The sequence below is a fragment of the Sceloporus occidentalis genome, unplaced genomic scaffold (assembly GCF_023333645.1).
Source record: "Sceloporus occidentalis isolate IW3139 unplaced genomic scaffold, rSceOcc1.0.p SCAF_48, whole genome shotgun sequence".
NCBI classification, from domain to species: Eukaryota; Metazoa; Chordata; class Lepidosauria; order Squamata; family Phrynosomatidae; genus Sceloporus; species Sceloporus occidentalis.
Window position 1 is genome coordinate 3,733,115 of NW_028317028.1, and position 25,542 is coordinate 3,758,656.

General features: G+C 37.8%; 1 protein-coding gene across 1 annotated transcript in view; it reads left to right on the plus strand.

Moving 5' to 3' along the window:
* Positions 1 to 25,542, plus strand: part of LOC149289137 (dynein axonemal heavy chain 10-like) — a 60,270-nt gene that overhangs the window by 9,849 nt on the left and 24,879 nt on the right. The window contains exons 7-40 of the mRNA XM_089491034.1: positions 79 to 194; positions 789 to 1,011; positions 1,823 to 1,980; positions 2,189 to 2,419; positions 5,210 to 5,400; positions 5,819 to 6,017; positions 6,502 to 6,696; positions 7,714 to 7,884; positions 8,470 to 8,646; positions 8,866 to 9,039; positions 9,709 to 9,878; positions 10,247 to 10,398; positions 10,590 to 10,754; positions 10,947 to 11,154; positions 11,619 to 11,775; positions 12,805 to 13,281; positions 14,074 to 14,232; positions 14,578 to 14,694; positions 15,121 to 15,223; positions 15,433 to 15,611; positions 15,914 to 16,125; positions 16,208 to 16,364; positions 18,653 to 18,886; positions 19,113 to 19,235; positions 19,485 to 19,718; positions 19,916 to 20,139; positions 21,697 to 21,966; positions 22,045 to 22,228; positions 22,582 to 22,716; positions 23,304 to 23,456; positions 23,862 to 24,050; positions 24,273 to 24,419; positions 24,801 to 24,992; positions 25,412 to 25,530. Coding sequence (XP_089347160.1) covers positions 79 to 194; positions 789 to 1,011; positions 1,823 to 1,980; positions 2,189 to 2,419; positions 5,210 to 5,400; positions 5,819 to 6,017; positions 6,502 to 6,696; positions 7,714 to 7,884; positions 8,470 to 8,646; positions 8,866 to 9,039; positions 9,709 to 9,878; positions 10,247 to 10,398; positions 10,590 to 10,754; positions 10,947 to 11,154; positions 11,619 to 11,775; positions 12,805 to 13,281; positions 14,074 to 14,232; positions 14,578 to 14,694; positions 15,121 to 15,223; positions 15,433 to 15,611; positions 15,914 to 16,125; positions 16,208 to 16,364; positions 18,653 to 18,886; positions 19,113 to 19,235; positions 19,485 to 19,718; positions 19,916 to 20,139; positions 21,697 to 21,966; positions 22,045 to 22,228; positions 22,582 to 22,716; positions 23,304 to 23,456; positions 23,862 to 24,050; positions 24,273 to 24,419; positions 24,801 to 24,992; positions 25,412 to 25,530 — 6,295 coding nt within the window. The remainder of the gene's footprint in view (positions 1 to 78; positions 195 to 788; positions 1,012 to 1,822; positions 1,981 to 2,188; positions 2,420 to 5,209; positions 5,401 to 5,818; positions 6,018 to 6,501; positions 6,697 to 7,713; positions 7,885 to 8,469; positions 8,647 to 8,865; positions 9,040 to 9,708; positions 9,879 to 10,246; positions 10,399 to 10,589; positions 10,755 to 10,946; positions 11,155 to 11,618; positions 11,776 to 12,804; positions 13,282 to 14,073; positions 14,233 to 14,577; positions 14,695 to 15,120; positions 15,224 to 15,432; positions 15,612 to 15,913; positions 16,126 to 16,207; positions 16,365 to 18,652; positions 18,887 to 19,112; positions 19,236 to 19,484; positions 19,719 to 19,915; positions 20,140 to 21,696; positions 21,967 to 22,044; positions 22,229 to 22,581; positions 22,717 to 23,303; positions 23,457 to 23,861; positions 24,051 to 24,272; positions 24,420 to 24,800; positions 24,993 to 25,411; positions 25,531 to 25,542) is intronic.

The window sequence follows — 25,542 nt, forward strand, 5'->3', positions numbered from 1 at the left end:
TATTCCCCTTCATTACTAGTGGAGTACATAGTACATAGAATTAGTCCACTATATTTAAACTGACATGTTGTTTTTTAGAAACTATCTCAGAGCCTAACGATATTATGGAGGCCAATGACGTCTTGCCTATGTTCTTGGAGTATGGGATGTTGAATGGACACACTTTGCTGATGCTGAAACAGGTCTTCTCTCAGGTGATGATATAATCTGTTTACTCATCCTCATGCCAAATATAGTATGAAAGGAAAGAAGTATGGATCGGGGTATGCACACTTATTCATTATTTCATTTTGTATGTTACGTTTTAACCCTTTCATATTGAGGCACCAAAAGACATCTTGTTGCTTGATGACATTTTTCATTAATTGACGCACAACCCAGTTTGCTTTCATGTACAGGAAGGATGAACTCATAACCTTCACAGCCCTTTGAACACTGGATCCCAATCACAGTTGCCATCGAAAGCATTGGCTGTTTTCCTACAAACACAGGGCTGGTAACCAGTTAGCCATGGATCTTAAAATGATTACTGCTGCTTTATCTTTTATTAAAGGCTTTAAAAGTATACCATACTAGGGACCTATACCATTTTATATAGAGCTGATGAAAGAGAAAATAGGATTTTTATGTAGTTTCACGAGGATCATATTTATTAAAACAATCTCACAATTACAGATAAACACAGCTTTATTTGTCTTTTTAAATGTAATGTTTCCCAAAATTCAGATCCACTTTGGGACAGTGTGCAGATGAAGGATAATAAAGGTTTTAAACTTTTTATTACTTAGGTTTTCATGCCCCTTCTTTCATACAATCAACACAAAAATGGAGATGTCTCCTCTCAGCTGGATCAGCTACAGCAAACGCTTGATGTAGAATTGAACGGCCTTGACATTGACACCATACAACCCAACCAAGAACTAAGGAGTGTTCAGCTCATTAGAGATGAATTCCTAATGAATATGCAGAAGTTCTTGAACCATATTCAGCAAACAATACAACAGCTTGAGGGTGAGTTATTTCAAACTTAAATATGGTGCATTTGTTGAAGGGGTCATGCAGATTGTTAAGGCTTACTTACCTGGTGGCAAATGGGTCATTGGCTGGGCTCTGGATGGACCAGCAAATGCCACTGCTGACTTGGGGACTGTCCACATATGTGAATTATGTACCTTTTTTAATTTAAATGCAACATAATGAAACACAACTGCCTCCTAAAGCTATTTTAAAGTAGCTTACATTCTGTTTACCACCATTTACTCCGGTGACTGTAAAGCCTGTACTATATTACCAAGTATTTTTTGTTTAACTGAACCACTTAGATGATCGGAGCCCTAGTATATCTATAAGGCTGTATTTCCCATTAGGCGATACCTGCAACAATGCATATGCATTGTGTCTTGTGCACTTTTACAATGAAAAATATCTCTTTTTAATGAACATTTGGATAGATCTACAGTGCTGAACTCGCTAGTTAAATAAGCCCATACCTATTTACTCCAGTGTGCTCAATGCACATATTGTTTATTTATGGATATAAACAACATTTAATTGCTCAATAAGGTCTACTGATCTTTAAATTGTAATATTGGGAGAAAATATTCACACGAAAAAGGGATCAGCTATGCTTCTGCGTAGGGCTATATTTCTCCCAGTTGAGCCATTTTTCCTGTAATAAATTATAGACCATAAATAATGTTCTGTATTACCCAAATCTGACCCCTTCATCATAGATGTATAGTGTTACTTCCTCCTTCACCTGGCAAAAATATAATCACGGATATTCCTTTTAACTCCCCTCTTTTATTTTTTCTTTTTTTAGGAGAAATTAAATTAGAAATGCCGCAGATAAACCTAGACAATGAACCCGCAATCTTAGCTGCAGATGCATCTGTCGTTGAAAAACTTGAGCAATGTGTAATGAAGTGGCAGACACAAATGTCTGCAGCTCTGGAGGAGTTGCTACAGAAGAAACCCCAGGTATCCGTATTACCTGCATGACTTCATGTACATAAACTTGGTATACTAAACGCTGACTAAGAGGTTTAAAGCAATCTAAAATTCTAAAAATAAATAAATCTTGATGTATCGCAAAGGTTTAAACCTACAACACGGTGAAAGCGACATCTAGAAATGTAGGCTAGCTGGTGATAAAACTTTGAAAAAATAACATTGTTTTTCTTTATAGGGTAATGGCCCTCTGGTCGAGGTGGATTTCTGGCGTGAACGAAATGCCACATTAAGTGCATTAAGTGAGCAGCTGAAGCTCCCCGCCGTGAGGAAGGTTTTGAACATTCTGTCCATCTCTGACCCTGGTGTGGTCCAAAATCTAGAACTAACGGTCAACGAGCTTGCGAAATACCATGTGGAGGCTGCAGATAATGTCAGATTCCTTTCCACCTTGGAACGTCATTTGAAGGTCAGTTTTTCACTTGATTTTAATTTTTACAGTGTTTGCAGATAAAGCTTTATTGATGATTCCAAAACGCTTACCAGAAATTCCGGAGATTTAGCAAGTACTTCTACCCCAAAGGCTTATACTAGCAGCTGTATATGTATGTATATGGAAAGGTTCTAAACATAGGGAGTAGCCTCCAATCATTTTTGTTCTTAAGGAAAAATGCTGGAAAAATACTCATCCACCTGTCCGGTTCCAAAACATGTGAGCGCTATTTTTTCTCCTTCTTTGATACAAGAATAGAAACATAGAATTTGACAGCAAATAAGAACCGCTCGGCCCATCTAGTCTGACCCTTTTTCCTGCTGTAAAGACTCTCAGATGTGAATCAGTCCTTGGTCTTGTCTTAGATTCAGAATATCATTATGCCTATCCCATATATGTTTAAATTCCCTCACTGTAATAGCCTCTACCACTTCTGATGAAAGCTTATGCCATGTATCTACCACACTCTGTAAAGTAAAACTTCTTTACATGACCCTCCAGTTTTATACTATGGCACTTTTGTTCAAACATTTCTCCTCTGAAATAAACATCCCTCCTGTACTTTGTTAAATCCCTTTGTAAGCATTTAAATATTTCTGTCACATCTCCCCTCTCTCTTCTTTCCTCCAAGCGATACATGTTGAGATCTCTTAGTCACTCCTGATATTTATTTACCATTTTAGAAGCCATCTTCGAAACTCCATGTAGACCCCTGTCCTCACCCCCGCTAGGGAATAAATTATTTGACCTTCTTTCATTCTATTGAATCATTTTTGAACTCCCAACTACTCAATTGCTAGATATGCGTAATGCCTACTTGGCAAAGAACCTATAGCATCTAACCTAGAGGAGTTCATATAAATGTGTCGCCATTTCCATGCCCATGTCCTGGGTTTCTCATACAGAATAATTAAGCCAATCGTATTTGTTGCTTTAGTTAATGGAGTGTAGGGCTGCAACAACGAATCGATAAAATCGATAATAATCGATTATGAAAATCGTTCTCAACGATTTTCATAATCGATTAGTTGAATCGATTTATAAAATTATGTTTTTCAGAGCAAACGCTCTGAAAAACTCCCGTCCTTCTATAATCCGATCTCAAATAGAGATCGGATTATAACTGTAGAATCCAGACCCCCCGCAAAGCTGCAGGAGACCTGGATCCTCTCTGCCACCCGGTGAGGGTCTGTGCAAAACACACAGACATCCTCCGCTTCTCCCCTCCACTTCCGCCGGGGCTTCTATTACTGAACCCGCCGTCATGTGACCTTCCGGTGCGGCTTCCATCATGGAAGCCCCAACGGAAGCGGAGGGGAGAAGCGGCTGTCTGCGCGCATCACACAGACCCCTACCGGCTGCCGGAGAGGATCCAGGTCCCGCTGCAGCGCCTGCTGGGGATTTGGATTTTAGTGCGCGATGTGCGCAACCTCCGGTACTTCATCTCGCTGCCACTTCCACCTGCCCCACCAGGGGTTAATATATCAACAGAAGAAAAACAGGACAAGTAAGCAGCACTGGGTAAGTATTATCTTTATTTTTATGCTCATTTGCCCTGTGTTTCTTCTGTTGATATATTAACCCCTGGTGGGGCAGGTAGAATTTTTGCGGGATCTATTAATTATGTGCATTTGTGTTTTTTTTTTAATGTCTATAATATTTGATTTATTGTCCATATATTTATATATATTTATATTGTATTGTGTATTTTTTTTGTCTATATTTAATAAATATAAATATAAAAAACTATTTTAGTGATGTCAGTTTTTCTTATATCGGGGGGGCATAAGACATATCAGGGGGCACAGTGGCATAAAGGGGCTATAAGGCATATCAGGGGGGACAGTGGCATAAAGGGGCTATAAGGTGTATCAGGGGGGACAGTGGCATGAAGGCGCTATAAGGTGTATCAGGGGGGACAGTGGCATAAAGGGGCTATAAGCCATATCAGGGGGGACAGTGGCATAAAGGGGCTATAAGGCATATCAGGGGGGACAGTGGCATAAAGGGGCTATAAGGTGTATCAGGGGGGACAGTGGCATGAAGGCGCTATAAGGTGTATCAGGGGGGACAGTGGCATGAAGGCACTATAAGGCATATCAGGGGGCACAGTGGCATCTCAGTGGCATATAGGGGTAAAAGGCATATCGGGGCATGGTGGCATATCAAGGGTAAAGGTATATAGGGGGCTATAAGGCATATCAGGAGGGCACAGTGGCATATCGGGGCACTGTGGCATATATGGGGCTATAAGGCATATCAGGGGGCACAGTGGCATATTAGGGGACAAAGTGGCATATCAGTGGCATATAGGGGGCTATAAGGCATATCAGGAGGGGTATAATGCATATCAGGGGACAGAGTGGCATATAGGAGGTATCCCCTTATACCTCCTATATGCCACTCTGTCCCCTGATATGCCTTATACCCCCCCTGATATGCATTTCTGGGACAGAGAGGCAAGCTGGGGGTGAGATGTGCATAACTGGGCAAAAATAGTTTACATGAATATTTACTAGTAAAGCTTTTTTTGGTATTTTTTGAGTTCTTGTTAAAATATAGCTTTAATTATTATGTCAGTAAAATAAGAAGGCGAATCGTGAAATGCCATTGTAAATTATACGTTTTTATTTAAAATAAACGAAAAATTTGCATATTTTTTTTTTTACCCGATTAATCGATTAATCGAAAAAATAATCGGCCAACTAATCGATTATGAAAATAATCGTTAGTTGCAGCCCTAATGGAGTGTTACTGTTTTTGCAGAACTTAACCCATGGTACAGGGTTTAATGTTGTCATGGACACTATTCCGCCGATGATGAATGCATTAAGAATGGTATGGATTATCTCTCGCCATTACAATAAGGATGAAAGGATGGTACCATTGATGGAGAGAATCGCCTGGGAAATTGCAGAACGTGTTTGCAGAGTTCTCAATATACACTCTTTGTTTAGGTGAGCTCTGTCCCCGGGCGTGAAGTCTGTGTTTCTTTTTACTGAAGAACATGGGACTCTGATCTAGACTTGCATGCAGAGGCTTTCCCTTAAGCATGGACTTAATTTTGGTTTAGTAAACTTGCCCACTAACCTGATGCTGCAGAGAATACATTGTCCATCTCTAGTACAAAACAATATGACCAAGACAATGTGCAATAACAATAGTTAACCAAAGTCCTAAAACAAGACCCTTAAAAGAGGAAAAGGGCAATAAAGGTCATATAGATGAATCTAAAACACATGCACCTAACATTTGGAACTGTCGAAATGCTGGGTTACATGGTACCATGGTTCTGCTGCTACCAATTAGTAAATGGGGTTCCTAAGCATCGTATCGCCTTTATCTGTAACTGCAAGAGTGTATTTCTGTTAACAGGGAGACCCGAGAAACTGCAAAAACCAAGGCATTAGAGGCCAAACGCACTCTGGAGCTGTGGAAAAGCACCTATTTTGAAGTTCGTGCCAAGATTGAGGCTTCGGGAAGAGATCAGAGATGGGAGTTTGACAGAAAACGCCTGTTTGAGAAAACAGACTATTTGTCTGGTATCTGCCAGGACCTCTTTAATATTCTGCAGGTATTATTAGTTGCCAAAAATGAATGATTTTGAATAGAAAAAAACACCCGCGGATACATTTGTCATTTTATAAAAATACGATTTTGGTCAGAGGGGCATATATTTCACCAGTATATATATTTGATTATCAAATCTGGATACCTAGTAGTCATATCTCTTTAAAAATTGAACAAGGGAGTATTTTTTTTATTACTATTATTTTATTAAATGCACATGATATTTTATGGGTTCTCACTTTTTTATAGTTCTTTTGTACCCCTGTTTTCCGCATGTAATTATAGTGCTACTTGTCTTGCTGTCCATGGTGCGAGAGTTAAATCCTTACAGAAAGTATTGTTTTAATGATTTGATGAAGTTGTGACTAGATGAAAAACAACATATTAATGTAATATTTTGCACAATGTTATATATATATATATATATATATATATATATATATATATATATATATATTTCTAATTGTTTTCACATTTTTAACTGCTAGGTTCTGGAGGAGTTTTACAACATTTTTGGTCCAGAACTGAAAGCCGTGACGGGTGACCCCAAGCGGATTGACGATGTATTGAGTAGAGTCGATGGTCTCATAAAGCCAATGGAAACGTTGAACTTTGATCCTTTCAACCTAAAAAATACACAGCAATGGAGGCTTGTTATGGAAGACTTTAAAAATGAAGTCCTGGTAAAATACCTCCTTCCTCAATACATCACAGTTTCCAGATCTTTTAACGCAGAGAGTAATAGTTGCTCCCTCATGTGGAAAATCAGCTTTTTGTTCCTCTATGTTATTTTCGCGTCGTCACAGCAACGAGCAGACAAAGATTAAGATATGTTTAGTCCTGGTGGAATTTCTTTTTGATAAATTCGATAATGTGACCTATAGGCCCAGAGCAAATGTTCACACATATAGGTCCAGGGCAATCCTCAATCCACCTCTGACTGCATGTGAACTGCCTTTATGATCAGTCTTTTTTTTTTTTTTTAATCAATTTGTAATTTTTTTTACTTTATTGTACCTGTAGAGTCAAAAAAAGTGTAAAACATAGAAACGGAATTTCAGCCCATCTAATCTGCCCAATTTCCTTGATGTAGAGACTCAGACCGTGGTCTTATCTTAGATTTACGATAGCTTTATGCCAATTCCCTCACTATATTAGCCTCTACCACTTTTGATGGGAGGCTGTTCCATCTGTCTTCCTCTCTTTCCGTAAAGTAAAACTTCCTTACATTACACCTAAACATCTGACCCTCCTGTTGTAGATAATGACCTATTGTTCTAAAATTTCTCCTCCTTTGAAATAAACTTCCCTCCCACAGTTTTATCAGATCATATTTTGCCTTTCTCTTCTTTCTTCCAAGATATACATATTGAGTTCCCTTAGTCTTCTGTGCAAACCATTTACCATTTTAGTAGCCCTCCTTTGAAGTCCCTCTCTGTAGATGGGGTCTCCAGGACTGAACACTCTAGTTGAGATGTAAAGTGGCAGAACCGCTTCTCTCTCTTCTTCTCTCTGAGACTAATGTCTCTAATTATACCACCCTACTTGCCTTTTCCAACACTTTATTGCATTGCCTGCTTCCCTGTAAACACTTTATGATAGGCCATGGTCATAGTTTTAATATTTTCAAGAAGCCAGAGTGTCAGGTCACTTATTTCAAGGTTATATGATCATCTATTTTTCCCTTAAATTAAAAACAGGCAATTGAAGGAGAAGCCATAAACTTCATAGATGAATCTTTTAAAACCCTACGGTCAGCTGAAGCAGCGTTTGATATGCTGCTGAAATTTCAGCACATTCGTTCCCGGGACGCCATCAACAAGCAAATGATGATGAAATTCAATGATATCCTGGATCAGTATTGTAAAGAGGTATTGTCCAACACCGATCCCATGTCCCCTAGAGAAACAACATACTTATCTGTAGCTTAACACAATGTTTTTATTGCAGAACTGTATATTGATTAGCGTGTGTGTGTATTTCTGATCACATCGTATTCTTTACAAAATGAACATTTTAACTAATCAAATAAGTAAAAAAAATAAACAAAACCCAGTTCTTCTGGACCAAAGACCTGGACAATGTCAGTCCAGTTGCATCATGGGAATCCTAGCCAATGAAGTTGTCCACCCATTGTTGACCTACACAACTAAGATATCTCCATGCTTGTCTCCCAGTCCGTTTTCAGTCAATTCTAAGTTACATTTCCTCTCTTATTCAGACGCTCGCTTGTTAGAGGCTGGTGGGCTAGTGGAATTATCCACCTGGAATATTTAATATACGTAATGCAAAGAACATATGTATGCAAAGAACATACAAGAAGTAACTTCAGTTGTACTATTCGTAGCCATTCTTTTCTTGTCTACTTACGGAAAATGAATTGTAATTGTATTTTGTAAAATCAAGCTGCAATTAATCTCCTTATGTGTATATATATATATTACTTTCTCTGGCAGGTTGATATAGTGAACAAGCTTTTCATTAAACATCAAGATAACCCCCCACTGTACAAAAACCACCCTCCTGTGGCTGGTGCCATATACTGGGAGAGGTCTCTCTTCCACTGCATCAAACGCACAATTATCCGATTCTTGGAGATGGAAGAGATGCTGTCATCTGAGCGTGGAAAGGCAGTAAGTATTCAGGTTTAAACAGCAACATTACGACATTGTTACCTACGCTAGACATCAGGTGTGTGCAGGCAGTGGAGCACCAGAGACCATATGGAAAATATGGTTCCATATGGCCCTAGTGTTGGACACCCAAATAAAGCAGGGGAATACACATATAACTGGAGGAATACTAGGTTAAGCTATAATGCACTAGCCATAAAACACTGTTTTTTCCCCCAGGCAAAAGCAAAATATTTAGAAGTGGCAAGGAGAATGAAGGAGTATGAAGACACAAAATATGAGGTGTGGAAGGAAAATACTGCTCAGATACTGCCCTCTCTGCTGAAAAGAAGTCTGCTGGTTAACATTCACCCGTCAGGATCTGTCCAGGGAAATACATCTGCTTCAGAATCGGTAACAAAACTAAAGAACTATCCTTTTTCTCATTCTTGGCTCGTTTCCATGCTTCTTAAAATTCACATTAACAAGAATTATGAGAAAATGATTAGAAGTATGTATGAGTTACTATATAAATTGATTATTAAGATGCTTGGGAGAAGTGGGCATTCTCAATTGAAGGAAATATCTGGATTTTATTAATATTATGTGTTTATATAGCATTGTATTTGTTTTTTCTTCTTACAAAGACAAATAACTGTTTTCCTTTTCTAACTTGTGCCAGGCTATTTGGGTGAGACGGCTCTCTAGCCATCTGTCATCAAATTCAGTCTATTTAATAATTCCCCAAAAAACTTTTGGTGGACAGGGTCTTGTGCATAGACTTCTTTTGTAAATTACAAAATACAGTATTTTGAGAATTGTTAAGCTACAAATAGCATGACAGAGCTTCTGCATGAGAAAAGATGGTGGATCCTATACATCCCATATATTAACTTACTTTAGCTCCTATAGATGCCATATGCAATTTCATGTATTGTTATGTATGTTAACAGATTAATGTATTTTTGTAACTCATTTTTAACACTTTTTTCAATCTTCAATTGGGTATATATATATATTTATAAACTTTGCATATTTTTTCATTTTAAATACAAATAAAGGACTAAATTATATTTTTAACAGAATGTAGACCACATTGAGGCCGATACTGATCACAGGATTGTTCGCTATGCTGTACACTTTGCCCCTGAGCTCCAAGAAATTATTACAGAAACCAAAAACATGGAGCAACTGGGCTTTTCAGTTGGAGATTTGGCAAGAAATGTTGCTCTTCAAGAAGACAAGTTTTTAAGGTACTTAAGTTTTCAAACCACTATTTATATTGATTCAGGAACATATATATATATATATATATATATATATATATATAATGAAATTGCGAAGGACACTTACACATGACAGGCACATCATCTATTACTATCTATTATTAAGAGGTATTAGATTGCCAACAAAATCTGCCTTTTCTGCCCTTCCAGTAAATCTGATTGTAACTTATATTAAAGAAAGCTGACAAGGTTACAGAAGTGTGCAGTTCTTCACATATTTTTTTTTTTAAGCTGGGTTTGATGCAAATCAGTGCACAAGTACGTAAAACATATTGTACCATCTACAACTTTATAACACAGTTTTGTGAAGCATGACTTAGTAAGTGCTTTTGCAGGTATACAGATGAAATGAAGCACATGCTGGTATCGTATGGGAGACTGATGGGGTTACTGAATGAAGCAGAAATCCAGCTCCTTGATAGACATATTCGTGATCTTTTGAAAGTCTTTCGATCTGGCTATAGAAGACTAAACTGGAACTCTTTAGGTAATTTGCACCTTTTAATTGTTGTACTTTGCTATGATATTTGGCTTTTTTGATTCAAATGGCTGTTGGTAGCTAAATATGAGACATTGTATTTATACCATTTATACATGTATATGTTGTTAAATAGTCTGTGTCATCATGCATAATCTGAATACGTATAACACAAAAATATATTGTTTAATTTTTTTTAGGCATTGGAGAATACATTGCTCGCTGTACCCAAGCGGTTTCGAAGTTTGAATCACTGGTCCATAAAATACAAAAGAATGCAAATGACATTGATTCCAAATTATCCGCTATTGAGTCTGCAAATCTCTTTAAATTTATGCCAAAGAAACCTGGGACTGATATTCCAGGTATAATATGCTGGAATAATATATATATAATATATATATAATGGTTTAAATAAAAAATATGGTCTATCACCTCTGAGCACATATAGTTGTGATACCATGTTTTTCATAATATGTAACGTTTTATGCTGTATTTTAGAATCTATATTGCACTTGCAACAAATATAATTTAAGTGAAATTTCTTTGTCCTGTAGGAGTGAAAGAATTCTTTGAATATATTGAAATTGAACGCTCCAAAGATGTTGCTATAATGGTTAGAAAGTATTCCGCAATAGGGTCAATTCTAACAAAAATCGAAGGTCTTGTTGTGAACACCAACACCGGAAGAAATCCTCAAATGGCTCCGTATTATGCATACTGGGAAAACAAAGTTTACAACTCTCTTACGAAAATGGTCCTTAGGTAAAGAAGTTACAATTTATTGAAATGTCCAAAGAAAATTGTTTTTCTTAAGAGGAAACTGTCAGCTTTTAGCACACATAAAGTCTATTATTAAAGCTACCTATAGCCTGTACTTTTGAGATGTGCGAAAGAAGCGCCGTGTAAGTTGTTGGCGCTATATAAATAAAAGATAATATTAATAATATTAACTCTCTTCCAACTGCTACTCTTTACTTTTACAAAGGCTGCCAAAATCAATCAGCTTCCCCAAAAGGTGAGCAGTGACTTATTAAAGTTATAGGAAATTTTATTTAGTATGCTAAATGTGAGCAGTCCACATAACATTTCTTTATTAGGTATCCAATTAGAAGATAAACACAATCTTACATTTTAAGAAGCCAACAATCTTACCAATTATCTCAAAGTCTACTTAATTTGAATTGTATTTTTGGGGCTGTGCTAATATGTTCTATTATCATTTGTAGAAATTTCCAGGCTTTAAATACTTCCATACTGGGGGGTGTACCTCTGTTTCAAGTTGAAACAATACTGTCCGCTCCAGAAATAATTCTTCACCCTAATTTCAATGAAATCTTCAAGCTGACTACCCAATGCTACAAAGGATGCTTGGAGACAACAAAGGTATAGCTATCATCCAGCCACAACATGGAAAGTGGCTTATTTTCAATTATTATATAGTGTGCCCATTTTATATATTATTTTTTTAAAGGCAATATTTTTTTAAGGTATATCTAACATATATAAATTAGTATTCATAAAATTTTTTGTAAATTCATATGTTTTGTGTTTTTACATATTTACATTTTAATTTAAATATTACTGTTCTCCCAAACACAGAACCAACTAATTCCCAATTCTACACAACCCCCACCACACTTTAGACCTTATAAGATATATACCTATTTTTAATTTACGCAAAATGCAGTAAACACGCTACAATTCCCAAATGTAACTGCTGTCCAAACAGCCCCAAAAAACTATTTTATTAAAAAAAAATACTGTAAAAATCTTAATTGATCACTATTAAACAATGATCAAGTGGTTAAGAAAGTATATCACTTGTCAGTCTTTCTCATCCTGCTAGAAAGATGAATGTGGACAGGGCAACTGGAGATATATATATCTCCAGTTATATATATATATATATATATATATATATATATATATATATATATATATATATATATATATATAGAATATAAAATACCTAGAGGAAATTTGATGCAGATATAGAATATAGGTTTGTGGAGAAAGAAGCCACTCAAATGATTTTGACGCTCTGGAGTTACATGACATAAATGCAGATGTATTTAATTGAATTTAAAAAACATATTAACTACCATGGTTTTTACAATATAAGATGTGCCTAATTTAGAAGGCACATTCAAACTTTTAAAAGAAAATAATTAAAACAAGCAAGTTGTCAGCTATGGGTACATCTACATACAGTTATGTAAAACACTGGAAAGCTTTAAGGTTCTTAAAGAGGGTCCAAAAAAATATAGAAGAAATTGTATTGTATTGTTTAGACATAGAAGTGTTTGTTAACTGTTTTCGTAGTGTATTACATTCTCAGTCAGGTTGTAATATGTAAAATGTCATAAATTTGGAAGAACTTATCCTTATAACTGTTGTCTACATGTATTTCAGAGTTTTGTACGATGGATGCATGGAAGCTGCCTTCCTTGCCCTCCCCAAAAAGTTGACGATGATGAGCCTTTTATCTATAACTTCTACAGTGATGTCTACCAAAACCCTCAGATTGTAGAACAAGCTCGTATCATTAACCAGAGCATGCATAGACTGCTCAGTTCACTTACTAAGTATCTGAGCCGATGGAAGAGGTATCGTCCTCTCTGGAAGATGGACAAAGCCATTGTCTTGGAAAAGTTTGCTGCTCGGAAGCCATCCTGTGTTACATTTGATGAAAAGCTGCAATTCTACACTAGATTAGCTCAAGAGGTGACGCAGCAGCCCTTGATTAAAGATGAGCAATGCATCCGGCTATACCTGGGACCTTTGGCCTATACAGTCCAGGAAAATGCAAGAGCCTGGGTGAACTCGCTTGGGCATCTCCTTAATGAATCAGCCCGGGAAGACCTTTACAGCCTCAAGGATGAGCTAGAAGTATGTTTATCTCTGTTGATGTAGACATTCAATGTAAAATTACATACAAACATGGCAAGTTGTCACAAATGTCATAACATGAGATCTTAACTTCTTTTTGGATCCACCATCTGTGAAACTCTCTTTTCTAATTAGACTTGTGCATTCGTATTCGGGCAAACATGAAAACGAACACGAAGGGTGCGTTTTTGTTGTTCAGCCTGAATACCGAACATACGAACATGGTGGCGGCAAAATGTATACAAAGATGAATAGAGTTTACAAATCTCCCTGGTCCCTTCCCCATCTAGCCTACCTTAGCTACGCAGCATCGCAGGAGTTAACGGGAGCGGAAATCCGTAGGTTCGCCGTCAGGAGTTAAAGGGCTGTGCAAGCGACTCTATTAGTCGCCTGCAGGGGCCTCCTCTGGCATCTACCAATTGTCCGTAGGTTCACTGTCAGGTGCACTTAATTGGTTAATGGCAAAGGAGGCCCCTGCCGGCGACCAATAGAGTTGCTCGTACTTGCGTTTAAAATCCTGGCGCCAAAGCTGCTGTGTATCGCGCTAACCCCGTATTAACCCCTTGATGCCCTAGTAGTAATTCATTAATTCTTTGTTTTCCACTCTGATTAGCCAAACTGCAGGGAAAAACTTAAAAATGAAAAGAAAAAAAAACAGATAACAAACTTTTCTTCTATAAAGTAGCACGTCTAAGTTGTTGCAAAATGGATTGAGGCGTCTCCTGTTTGTCACTAGAGTAAGGTTTGTATTTTTTTAACTATAACTGACCATGAAACTCTGTTCTCGTGCAGAAACTGTCTACTAATCTAAAGAAATCTCCTGAGACCCTGGAAGACCTCAAGTTTGTTCTTGCCACCATTGCTAGCATCAGAGACATGTCACTCACAGTTGAGTTGCGTTATCGTGACACCCAAGAGCGATACCGGACACTGGCAATGTATCATATTGAGGTAAGCAAACATGTACTGAGATAGGAACTGGTTGCGCAGGATAAAACAAAAACACACAAAACAATCCTTCAGTAAGTAATTCTGATTTTTATTCAGATTAGGAAAAGGATCAATAAAGACCCTGCGCCCAGAGCTTAATGATGTATCGATTACTGAATATACTTATATCTTTATTAGAGCTGGGTAGTGGTAACGTACTTATGGAATAGACTCATTTTCTCTATGCCCAGAGCTTAATGATGTATTGATTACTGAATATACTTATATCTTTATTAGAGCTGGGTAGTGGTAACGTACTTATGGAATAGACTCATTTTCTAATACCAAGTTAAATCCTCTGTACAGTTTGAAGAAGAAGAAAACATTTTGGCTGAGAGGGTGACACACATTTGGGAAGACCTTGTTGAAGAATCAAAGCAAGTTGATCATAGTCTTGGGAAAGTCAAAAAGACATTTACTCAGGTAAGCAAGACTCATGGTGTAGGGTATTGTTTGTGTTCTACTGTGACAATGATTGTTAATTTCTGTATTGCAATGCTATGCTCCCTAATCATAATCGCCCACCAAAATGTCCCCTCACTGTACAAATATCAACAGTAATGTGCCTCATCTCCTTACACGTAAGCTGCATACCTTATGCCTTAGGGGAAATGTAATAGAGATCTTTACTAATTGTAATGTGCTAATGTGGTTATTTTCTTGTGAAGTTATATATCGTCGGTGTTAAAGTTGTTGTTAGTTGTCGCTTTCCCCCTGTTGTATTAGAGCCGTGGAAACTGCCTATGCTCTATAAATATAATGTAATCTATGCATCTGGAAATTGGACGGCCTTATGATTAACTGACACAGAAGAGACTTGCCCATGTTTCTTTATCCACTTCTTTATAGATCACCAAAGATCAGATTGAGGAATACCGGAAAGAGTTGGTACAGTTTGCATCGGTATTTCGTGAACAAGGGCCAGGAGCGGTTGGTGGTGACCTTGATAAAGGTATACTTAGGCACTGCTTCCTCTTTAGACCCTGGATCTTGTTATAAATCAGATTAAATAATAACATGCTTTCTTTTAACACACCATGGAGTAATTACCAAGAAAAACATATGCAATACTGAAATGAAGTTTCCTGTAGTTAGTTAGAATGGCTGTATGCTACTGACTGCCTGTATTGGAATCAATTTAAAATCTTTGATTTTTTACAGGGTTAGAGATACTTACATTGTTTGAAAACGACCTCACACAGCATGAGAAGAACCGTCAGGAATTAGCTAATGCTGAAAAACTATTTGACCTTCCTATAACAATGTATCCTGATCTTATAGAGGTTCAGAAAGAAATGAATGGTTTGCGCAAAATATATGAAATATACAATGCACAAAAGGTTTGTCAACCCGATGTCTTAAGTAAAGTTGTCAATATATTGGGAATATGTTTATGAATGAGCTAGAGGACACTCGTGTTTGTGGGGGTCTTGTTTTATTTTGGTCCTTAAGATAGTGAGATTAATGGGGATCACTGGATCCTTAAGTAGAAAAGGATCATATTATGTTCAGCAAGTGAAATGCCATGAGGGTTAGTTGTCATGTATGGTAAAGAAGGGCTTGGAAAACCAAGCCCAGGGGCTATGTAACCAATAATGTTTTGTGCCAAATATATAAAAAAAATAATTGTATTGTGTTTTAGCTTGCTAAGGAAGAATGGTCACAGACTCTATGGGCAAATTTAAATGTTCAGATTCTACTGGATGGAATTGATGGTTTTCTGAAGACCTTCAGGAAGCTGCCAAAAGATGTCCGAAATATGTCGGTGGCTTTCCATCTTGAATCTAAGATGAAGGAATTCAAAGATTCAATCCCATTGATCCTTGATCTCAAGAATGAAGCACTGAGAGACAGGTCTGAACCATCATTAAAAATATTCTCACTCTGGCCCGATATGCTTCATATTTCTTCTGACTGAGGTTTTTTGTGGTTTCAGACATTGGAAAGAACTTATGACCAAGACTGGGAGAAGCTTTGACATGAACCCCGATACATTTACTTTGGAAAACATGTTTGCAATGGAGCTACACAAATATGCAGATGTTATCAGTGACATTGTAGGATCAGCTGCTAAAGAGTTGAGCATTGAGAAGGTATTGTGTGTAATCATGAATAAAGTCAATGAAATGAAATGTCTAAAGATGGTGTTATTCTGTATAAAAACTGAGGTGAGTGGATAACCCTACCTAGTTTATATTTTGGGGTTGTAATTTGGTGACGTGGTTGAAATAAACACAAAACCCAGTTGGATGAGAACTATATAAAAATGAAAAATAACTATTATTTACAAATTCCCCAACATTAGAAATTCAAGACCCAAAGGTAAGATTAGAACCTCAAATGTGATTGACTCATAGAGCAGCCTTCAGGTAAGGTACTATAAACATAAAGTGGCTGACCATATCACCTGACCATATCTTACCCATCACTTAAAGTAACCCCCTCCTCCCTAACTGACACTCACATTAACGCCCAGGTCCAGTAGATAAAAGGTTTTTGAAGTTATAGGGTATAAGTCCAAAAAAGTAAGATTTAGGGCTCCATGTGATCTGTATTCAAAAAGTTGTCTACTTAATGTGAGTTTTGTTGACAACTAGAGGGGTTTCGCCAGCGATGAAAGTACAAAACATCACAGTTACCTATACATCCAGTTACCAGACTCATTTTGAAGTCTGTTTTTCCTTGACTGAACTGGAGACCTGTAGAAAGTTTTGACTTGCCAGCTTCAGTATCATTCATTTGTAGTGCGTGCTTACTATTATAAATGGCAGGTCTGGATGGGTTTTGTTTTTTTTTGAAAATCCTATTTGTAAAAGTCCCCGGATGCATTAAAATAACAAACACAAGTTAAGGACAGGGTGATTGGTTTCTAGAATGAATAACTCTGCATACACAATGTTTTACTCACCGTATTCTGGAACAGCTCATGTTCTAAGCGGTATAACTTGGGAGCGTTATTTTGAAAGGCCCTGGTTCCTTCATACTGACAAATGTAAGTGATGAAAAAATAATGTCCAGGCTTTGTTGAGTTGAATGTAAATCAGGTCATATACACAACAACTACATACAACTACGTGATCGTGAAGGGCCGAGGAAACCAAACTCCTATGCGCCTGACACACCAGTTACAACTGTAAGTGTACATCAGTTCTGGCGAGCCAGAACATATTAAGTTACTACACCATTGTGTTTTTTATGTTGTTGCTTTTTTCATATATATTCCACATACGGATCGCGGTGGGTTTATATACGGAGCCTGATCAGCTCATTTAGATTGTGAGTGCATATATATAATATCCATACGACAACTGAGTCTGAAGTACTACACTATTATAGTTTTTTTTCTGTTTACATTTCAAATTAAAAACCGGCTAACACAAGCGGCCCCTAATGGATCAAAATTATCGTTTTAACACCAGGAGAGTGTTATTACGGGTTTGCAGCTGTGTATCCGGTTAAAAGGAGAAAGGGAAGTATGCCTCTATTTTTTCTTGTACATACCTATTTTTACACTGGTTTTCACACTTTTTTAGTTTGTTGAGTTGAAAGCCAGGATTCTACATGCAGTTTGTATCTGAAGCTGAGCTTTGATCCCAAGCAGTAGGTTTAACATTCAGCTAAGCAGGATCCGTATGCTTGAAATATCCAATCAAGCCAAGTAATTGAAGAAGCAAAAAAAACATTTAGTGAAAACCAAAATTAACGGTTGACGCAGTTTATAGATTGCAAATGATCACATTGAGACCAATAGTATGCAGATTACAAATTATAATCTTGGGACCAATAATTTGGGTACAGCAGAAATTAATACATGTTGGATGCCATAAAAGACCATAAATATTTAAACTTGTGCTTAAGAGCTGTTACTAGTAAACATTACTAGCAAAATTGAACAAAAAAACCAATATCTCTTCGATTTTATAATCGTCTGTAAGTATTGGGCACCTAACAGTAGTAAATGTAGTCCCACCATCTGTAAGGGTGATGTGGATTCACCTGTAGTTGGTCTGGAGTCTGGGGCAGGGAGCAGAATGTGACCTCTGAGTAGGGAAGCATGTCTGGCACCATCTGATTTCCAAGCAGAAGATAATGAAGGTATGGATGAGGCAAAACAGAGAAAGAGCAGATCTTGCATCAAGTTTGGAAGACCCTTACATATTTAGGTACTGCTTTGTCTTTTAGTTGCTCTATTACTTTATTTGTACCAAATATTTTCTGTTTTTTTCCTTGTTATGCAGATTGTACATTCATTGCTCCTGGCAGTAGTGCTGTGCAGGTGTAATTTTTAATGATGTGGACATACTAATAATTTATAATACATTTTAATAATAAAATTAAACCAATCCATGTTGTTTATCTGATTTATTATGGTTTTTAACAGGGTGTGAAAGAAATTGTAGACACCTGGGAAAATATGAAATTCATTGTTCAAAAATACATTAAGGGTAGTCAAGACCGTGGCTATATCCTGGGATCTGTTGATGATATCCTTCAAATCTTGGATGATAATGCAATGAATCTTCAGAGTATCTCAGGAAGTCGATTTGTCGGTCCTTTCCTCAACACCGTGCAACTGTGGGAAAAAACGCTTTCTCTAATTGGAGAAGTTATTGCGGTAAATACAACAACACAATGTTTTGTAGGTTACTGGAAACGTACTATTTCCCAGTTAATCATGTTTCAATTTGTTCTTTGACTTTTTTAAAAATAAAAATTTGTATTGATTTTATACAAAAATACAAAAGACAGAAAAAATACAGTAGTACATTTTAGACATCAACATTGACACACAACACATTTTGGGATTCCATTGCCCAATTGTTTTTTGACTTTAATCACAGGTGTGGATGGCCGTTCAGAGAAAATGGATGTATCTGGAGAGCATATTTATTGGGGGAGATATTAGAGCGCAGCTCCCAGATGAGGCCAAAAAATTTGACAATATTGATAAAATATTTAAAAGGGTGAGTATTTATAAATGTAACAAATGTACCCATTAGGTTGAATAGAAGTGTCCTGAAAGGAAGCCTGTGGAAACGAGTTGGCAAGCAGGCTCTGTAATTCTGCCCGGGTCTATATTTTATCATTTCTTAACTATCATGCATCAAACGCTGTGTATTGCAAGTATATGAAGACGTGCTGTGGCTGTCGAAGCCTAAGGACTATCGCACGGATATCAGATGGGAAACCTAACTGTTTCTTTCTATAAACAGATAATGTCCGAAACTGTAAAAGACCCAGTTATCAAACGATGTTGCCAAGTTCCTAATCGCCTCTTTGATTTGCAAAACCTAAGCGAAGGCTTAGAAAAGTGTCAGAAAAGTTTGAACGATTACCTGGACTCTAAAAGGAACGCCTTTCCGAGATTTTTCTTCATATCTGATGATGAGCTGCTCAGTATACTTGGGAGCAGCGATCCTACGTGCGTCCAGGAGCACATCATCAAGGTAATTGAAAAGTTTAGGAAACAGGACCACAATACAATGTTCCTCTGAATGTGTTCCGGTTTATTTTAAGAGAGGATCATTCATTAAATAACAACTTTGATGTTTGGCATGATTGTAATGAATGAAAATTAAATTCTAAGTTAATGAGCGAACTGGAAATGAAAATATATGAAGCAAATACATGTCGATTGTTTCAGATGTATGATAACATTGCATCCCTCAAATTCCAAGAGGGCAATAACGGGGAAATGCTTGCAACAGCCATGATTTCTGCGGAAGGGGAAGTGATGCCGTTCCGGCAGGTTATCGCAGCTGAAGGGCGTGTGGAGGACTGGATGACAGCTGTGCTCCACGAAATGAGGAGGACAAACAGACTCATTACAAAGGAGGCCATTTTTAGATATTGCGAGGACAAAAGCAGGTATTTTGGTCATAATTACAAGTATTGGTAATGCTTGTTGGAAAACCTTGAACACAATTTTTGAGAAATTGACACATTCAACTAAGGTACAAAATTTACCTCTCTGCAAATAACAGCAACAGATTTGTTTCGCCACCCCTTGTCTCTCGTCATCATGCTCTGGACTGGTAATGGGTACCATGAAGTATTACTTTATTGACCCATGCAAAAACAGTCAGAGCTTTGGGCAACTCTTGTAGCCATTATAAAAGTTTGGTGGACTTTGACTCTTGTATTTTCTTCGTATGTTTCTGTAAATGCATCCCTTCATTATTCAAGACTCTGGCAATACCAGTTCTTTGCAAGTCTACTTTGCTAGTTTTGTTATTTGTATATATTAAATAAAGCCAGCATATATGCGGAACTTTACACATCTGTAGTCAAGGATCAAAATAGATAAATATAACATGATTATTTGGGAAGTAGATGTCACGGACTGGGTCCAAACAGATGACTGAAAGGACCCAGCGCGCCCGAAGATTGTATGCAGGAGTCACAGTGCAGTAGTGGAGTTTGGACAGGGCCTGGTTGCAGGGTGACCACACTCACCCAGGTGTTGAGCACCTAGGGTAGTGCAGCCAAACACCAGCGCCCTGATATGGCAGCGGATGTAGTCCAGAACAAAGTGAAATCCTGCAGGCACCCTGGAACAGGCATGAGACATCACACAAGAATCACGTGCAGGATGCTGCAGGCTGGGCGTATGGAAGCTAAGCAAAGGGTATAGCAGAAACATAACAAGCAAGGGACAGGGAGACCAGGCACGAAACATAACCAGACAAGACATACATGTTACAGGGCACTACAGTGAACCAGACAAGGAATAAACATTACTAGACAAGATATACATGATACAGGGCACAACAAAGGACAGGGAACAAGGCAAGGAACACAGGGGAACGAGTGAGGAGCCGGAATCCTCGGACGCTTCTCCTTTAAGCAAGGATAGGCCATATTGACTAGGACAAAGGGAGAGGAGAGAGGAACCAGAATCCTCAGATGATACAAGGAAGAAGGGCAAAGGTACATAAGAGACAAACAAACATGAATACAGGAACTAGCCTAAGACTGTTTGATAACAATTGGAGATTCCGTCACATCATATGGCCATAGTATGCTTAGCCCACCACTACGCCAAAGTACTCCAATGACGGTGGGTCCTAACGCTAATCCCTGCTGACAGCGGTACGAAACAAACCAAACATGTAAACCAAACACATAGCACTGAGACATACCTTAGACTGCAGACTGAGACAAACAGAACACACGGGTGGGGCACACCTTATAAAGGATACAAAGCAAAAGCAAAGAGCTGAAGCAGAAGCAAGGAATGGGAGATCAGAACAGAGCAAAAGGAAATCCAGGAATGGATTGAAGCAAAACAGGGAAACTGAAGCAAGACAGATATGCAGCTCCGCAGCCTGGGCAGAACGTGAGAGTAGATTGTATGTAGCTAAAATGAATACACAGACAGGTGACATATCATTTGTACTAATCCCATATCTCTGCGTCACACAGGATAGACTGGATGCTGTTATACCAGGGGATGGTTGTGCTGGCTGGTAATCAAGTATGGTGGACCTGGGAAGTAGAAGACGTTTTCCGCAAAGTGAAAAACGGAGAGAAACAAGCAATGAAGAATCATGCAAAGAAAATGCACCAGCAGATTGATGAGCTTGTTACACGAATCACCCAGCCGTTAGACAAAAATGACAGGAAAAAATACAATACTGTACTTATCATTGATGTGCATGCAAGAGACATTGTGGACATATTTGTTAGGGACAGGTGAGATAAAGTTTCATACGAAATTGCCATGTGCCGCAAATGGCTCCCACTAACGTGGATGACTTTTCTCTCTGCCAGTATAATGGATGCACGGGAGTTCGAGTGGGAAAGCCAACTGCGATTTTACTGGGACCGAGAACCCGATGACCTGAATGTCAGACAATGTACTGGGACATTCGCTTATGGCTATGAGTACATGGGTCTCAATGGGAGATTGGTCATTACCCCTCTGACTGATCGGATATACCTAACACTCACACAGGTGCCCTTTCTTAAGCCTATTTTCAACATTATGCCTGTTGCTTTTATTTCATTGCAGCATTTGACCCGTTGGTCAGTTTTATGTCATCAGTTGTGTTACTACTGGAATACCAAATCAATGCTGAATTGGGCTGTCCTAGTCCATTAAATGCATATGTTTGATACATTCTGTATTATTATGGCTATAACCAGATTCATAGAAGCTGTATGGTTAGTACCTTAGAGATATTTTATTATCTTGAAGTGTTTTAGGTTTTTTTTCGTTTAAGAGGGAACTCAATAATTCATTTTATTGTCAATAGCTCCATCCCATAATTAGTTTCTTGTGTTTAATTTGTTTTGTTAATTTTACAGGCCCTGTCCATGTATCTCGGAGGTGCGCCTGCGGGGCCAGCAGGTACAGGTAAAACCGAGACAACCAAGGATCTGGCTAAAGCCCTTGGGTTACTCTGTGTGGTTACAAACTGTGGTGAAGGCATGGACTACAAAGTAAGTAGAGGTTACTGGGACAAAAAGTGCTACTTTATACTGTATTGCATGTACATTGCTATGTTCAATGTAACAGATCCTAGGTCCGTATTTAGAGGTTATTCACTAATGCGTGAGGGCAACCAAGTTGCATTAGCTAGACAAAGCTCCTGTTTGCTAACACAAACTTGGCTGCACCCTTGCCAATGGCTAACTTGACTGGTTCTTGTGTCAAGAGGATGAGAAAAAGCAACTTAGGTATTCACTAAGTTCTGAGATGCTGTTGATTTTTAGCTAAACTTAAATGGAAAATTAAAATATCATGTCCCTACTCAAGAGGAGGACACCTACTCCCCAGATTTGAAGTGATGATATGAAAAATAAATAAATTACTGTCTTGATAGCTGTATATGATGCCCTCTAATCCACATAAAAAAGAACCATGGAAGGAGTTAATTGGTAACTTAATAAACCCCCCAAAATGTATGGTAAAAATGGTCGCTGGTTATACTTAAATATTTTAATTGTATCTGCAGTGACAGTTCTATCACTATGTGATCTGTCACCATCCATTGAAGAGTAATATGCTATTTTGTTTTCTATTTTAGGCTGTTGGGAAAATCTTCTCTGGCCTTGCGCAGTGTGGAGCATGGGGATGTTTTGATGAATTCAATCGGATTGATGCCTCTGTGCTGTCAGTGATTTCTTCCCAGATACAGACTATACGAAATGCATTAATCCATCACTTAAAGAAGTTTCAGGTGTGTAACGCAATAGACTTCATAACTATATCAGTGGATTCACAACCAATAGGCATTTTGAAAAATGGATGGATACCTTTTTTTTTTTTTTAGCACAGATGAATGTACAGATTTACAAAAATGAATATAAATACAGGTATATAGCAGCACCAAACTTTTACATTTTGGAGTTGAGGAGGGTTTTTCTTTCTCCATTTACAGCAGTGTTAGCTTTTTAGTGTTTTGTCATTATGTATATGTATAAATGTGTTTTAACCACAATGTGTACCTATGCTTTATTACTACCTTTTATTTATAAGGCACAACCGTATTCTAAAGTGCTGCATAGAGGTAAGAGGTATGATCCAAAAGTTTGCACAAGCAGCAAAGGTTCCTAAAAGTTTGCATTGGATTTTTTGTGTTCAGTTCGAAGGGCAGGAAATTTCTTTGGATTCCCGAATGGGTATCTTCATTACAATGAACCCTGGCTATGCCGGCCGTACGGAGCTTCCGGAATCTGTCAAGGCTCTTTTTAGACCTGTTGTGGTGATTGTGCCTGATCTCCAGCAAATCTGCGAAATTATGCTCTTCTCCGAAGGATTTCTCCTAGCCAAAGTAAGTTGGACAAAATCAGGAAAGATGGAAATTGCAAGATGGGGCACAGTGATAAATATTTCTTTATAAGTATATAGTTATTTTTATATGTTAGAAGCTAAAAAGATGTGTATATATATATGTATATATATATATATTTATATATATATATGTATATACAACTACCATGCAGATTTAATGTATATACCGGTAGTTTTAATTTATGTTTTATTTTTATTATAGAACCTGGCTAAAAAGATGACTGTGTTGTATAAACTTGCACGGGAACAGCTGTCCAAGCAGCATCATTATGACTTTGGTTTGCGTGCACTAAAATCTGTGCTAGTGATGGCTGGGGAGCTGAAAAGAGGGTCTCCTGATTTAAGTGAGGTAAGCGTGTGCGTGTGTGTATCAGTCATAGTCGTGTTTGAAGATAACAATGCGGGTGTTTCCTTAAACCCATTGAATATGAAATAGTGCATATTCTGAATTAAATAATGAATCTTGGGGTGGAAGGGTAAGGACTTTTCATTTAGTTTAAATATCCCGGATCTGTTGAGATTTTTTGTGACTGTAACCGACTCAATAGCTGGAGTGCTACACGTTTGCTGTCATTGCAATGGTTTATTAGAGAAAACTGCATTTTAATTTTGGAATTATAGCAATAAATCTAGGTTTTTGGGAGGGAAAATACACAGCGGTGTAGGTTTAAGAAGTAAATGACCTTTATTGTGTGTTTATGAATGATATGTATTTTGGTTGAATTTTTAGGATGTTGTATTAATGAGAGCTCTAAGAGACATGAACCTGCCCAAGTTTGTATTTGAAGATGTTCCTCTGTTCCTTGGTTTAATTTCGGACCTGTTTCCGGGGCTGGACTGCCCCCGTGTTCGCTACCCTAATTTTAACGACGCTGTGGAAGAGGCCCTTCTTGAGAACAAATATGTCCTTTTGCCCACACAGGTAACGTGGACCTGACCTGCCTTACTCCAACTTATGTGTACTTAGCTAATGTTTCGTTAACATGTTAAAGTGGTCAACATAGATTTTTAAACGCATTATACTTCTTAGTGTAACTTTAGAGTCTCCATAATTTCTAAAAGTTGCTTGATCCATTATGCCATTACTGAGAAGGATGAGTAGCTGATTGCGAAATCAGTAACCATGCCAATTTTACTGTTCATTGCATTCAATGATGTCCTTTGCCTATTTCATTAAATCATTGTGCAAGCCAACCATGAGACACAGGCAGTGGGTCTGCTCACTTCTTTCGGATGTTTCTGCTCATGGCATTGCGTCCGTTATGGACTGGTTTTAGTTATAGTTTTAAATTATGTCTAGGAATGAATGTGTTCATTATTGACATGTGGTCTGTTCCAAAGGTGGATAAAGTTGTTCAAATGTATGAGACAATGCTAACACGACATACAACTATGGTGGTCGGACCCACAGGAGGAGGAAAATCTGTTGTTATTAACACTTTGTGTTCGGCACAAACTAAGTAAGTGGATGT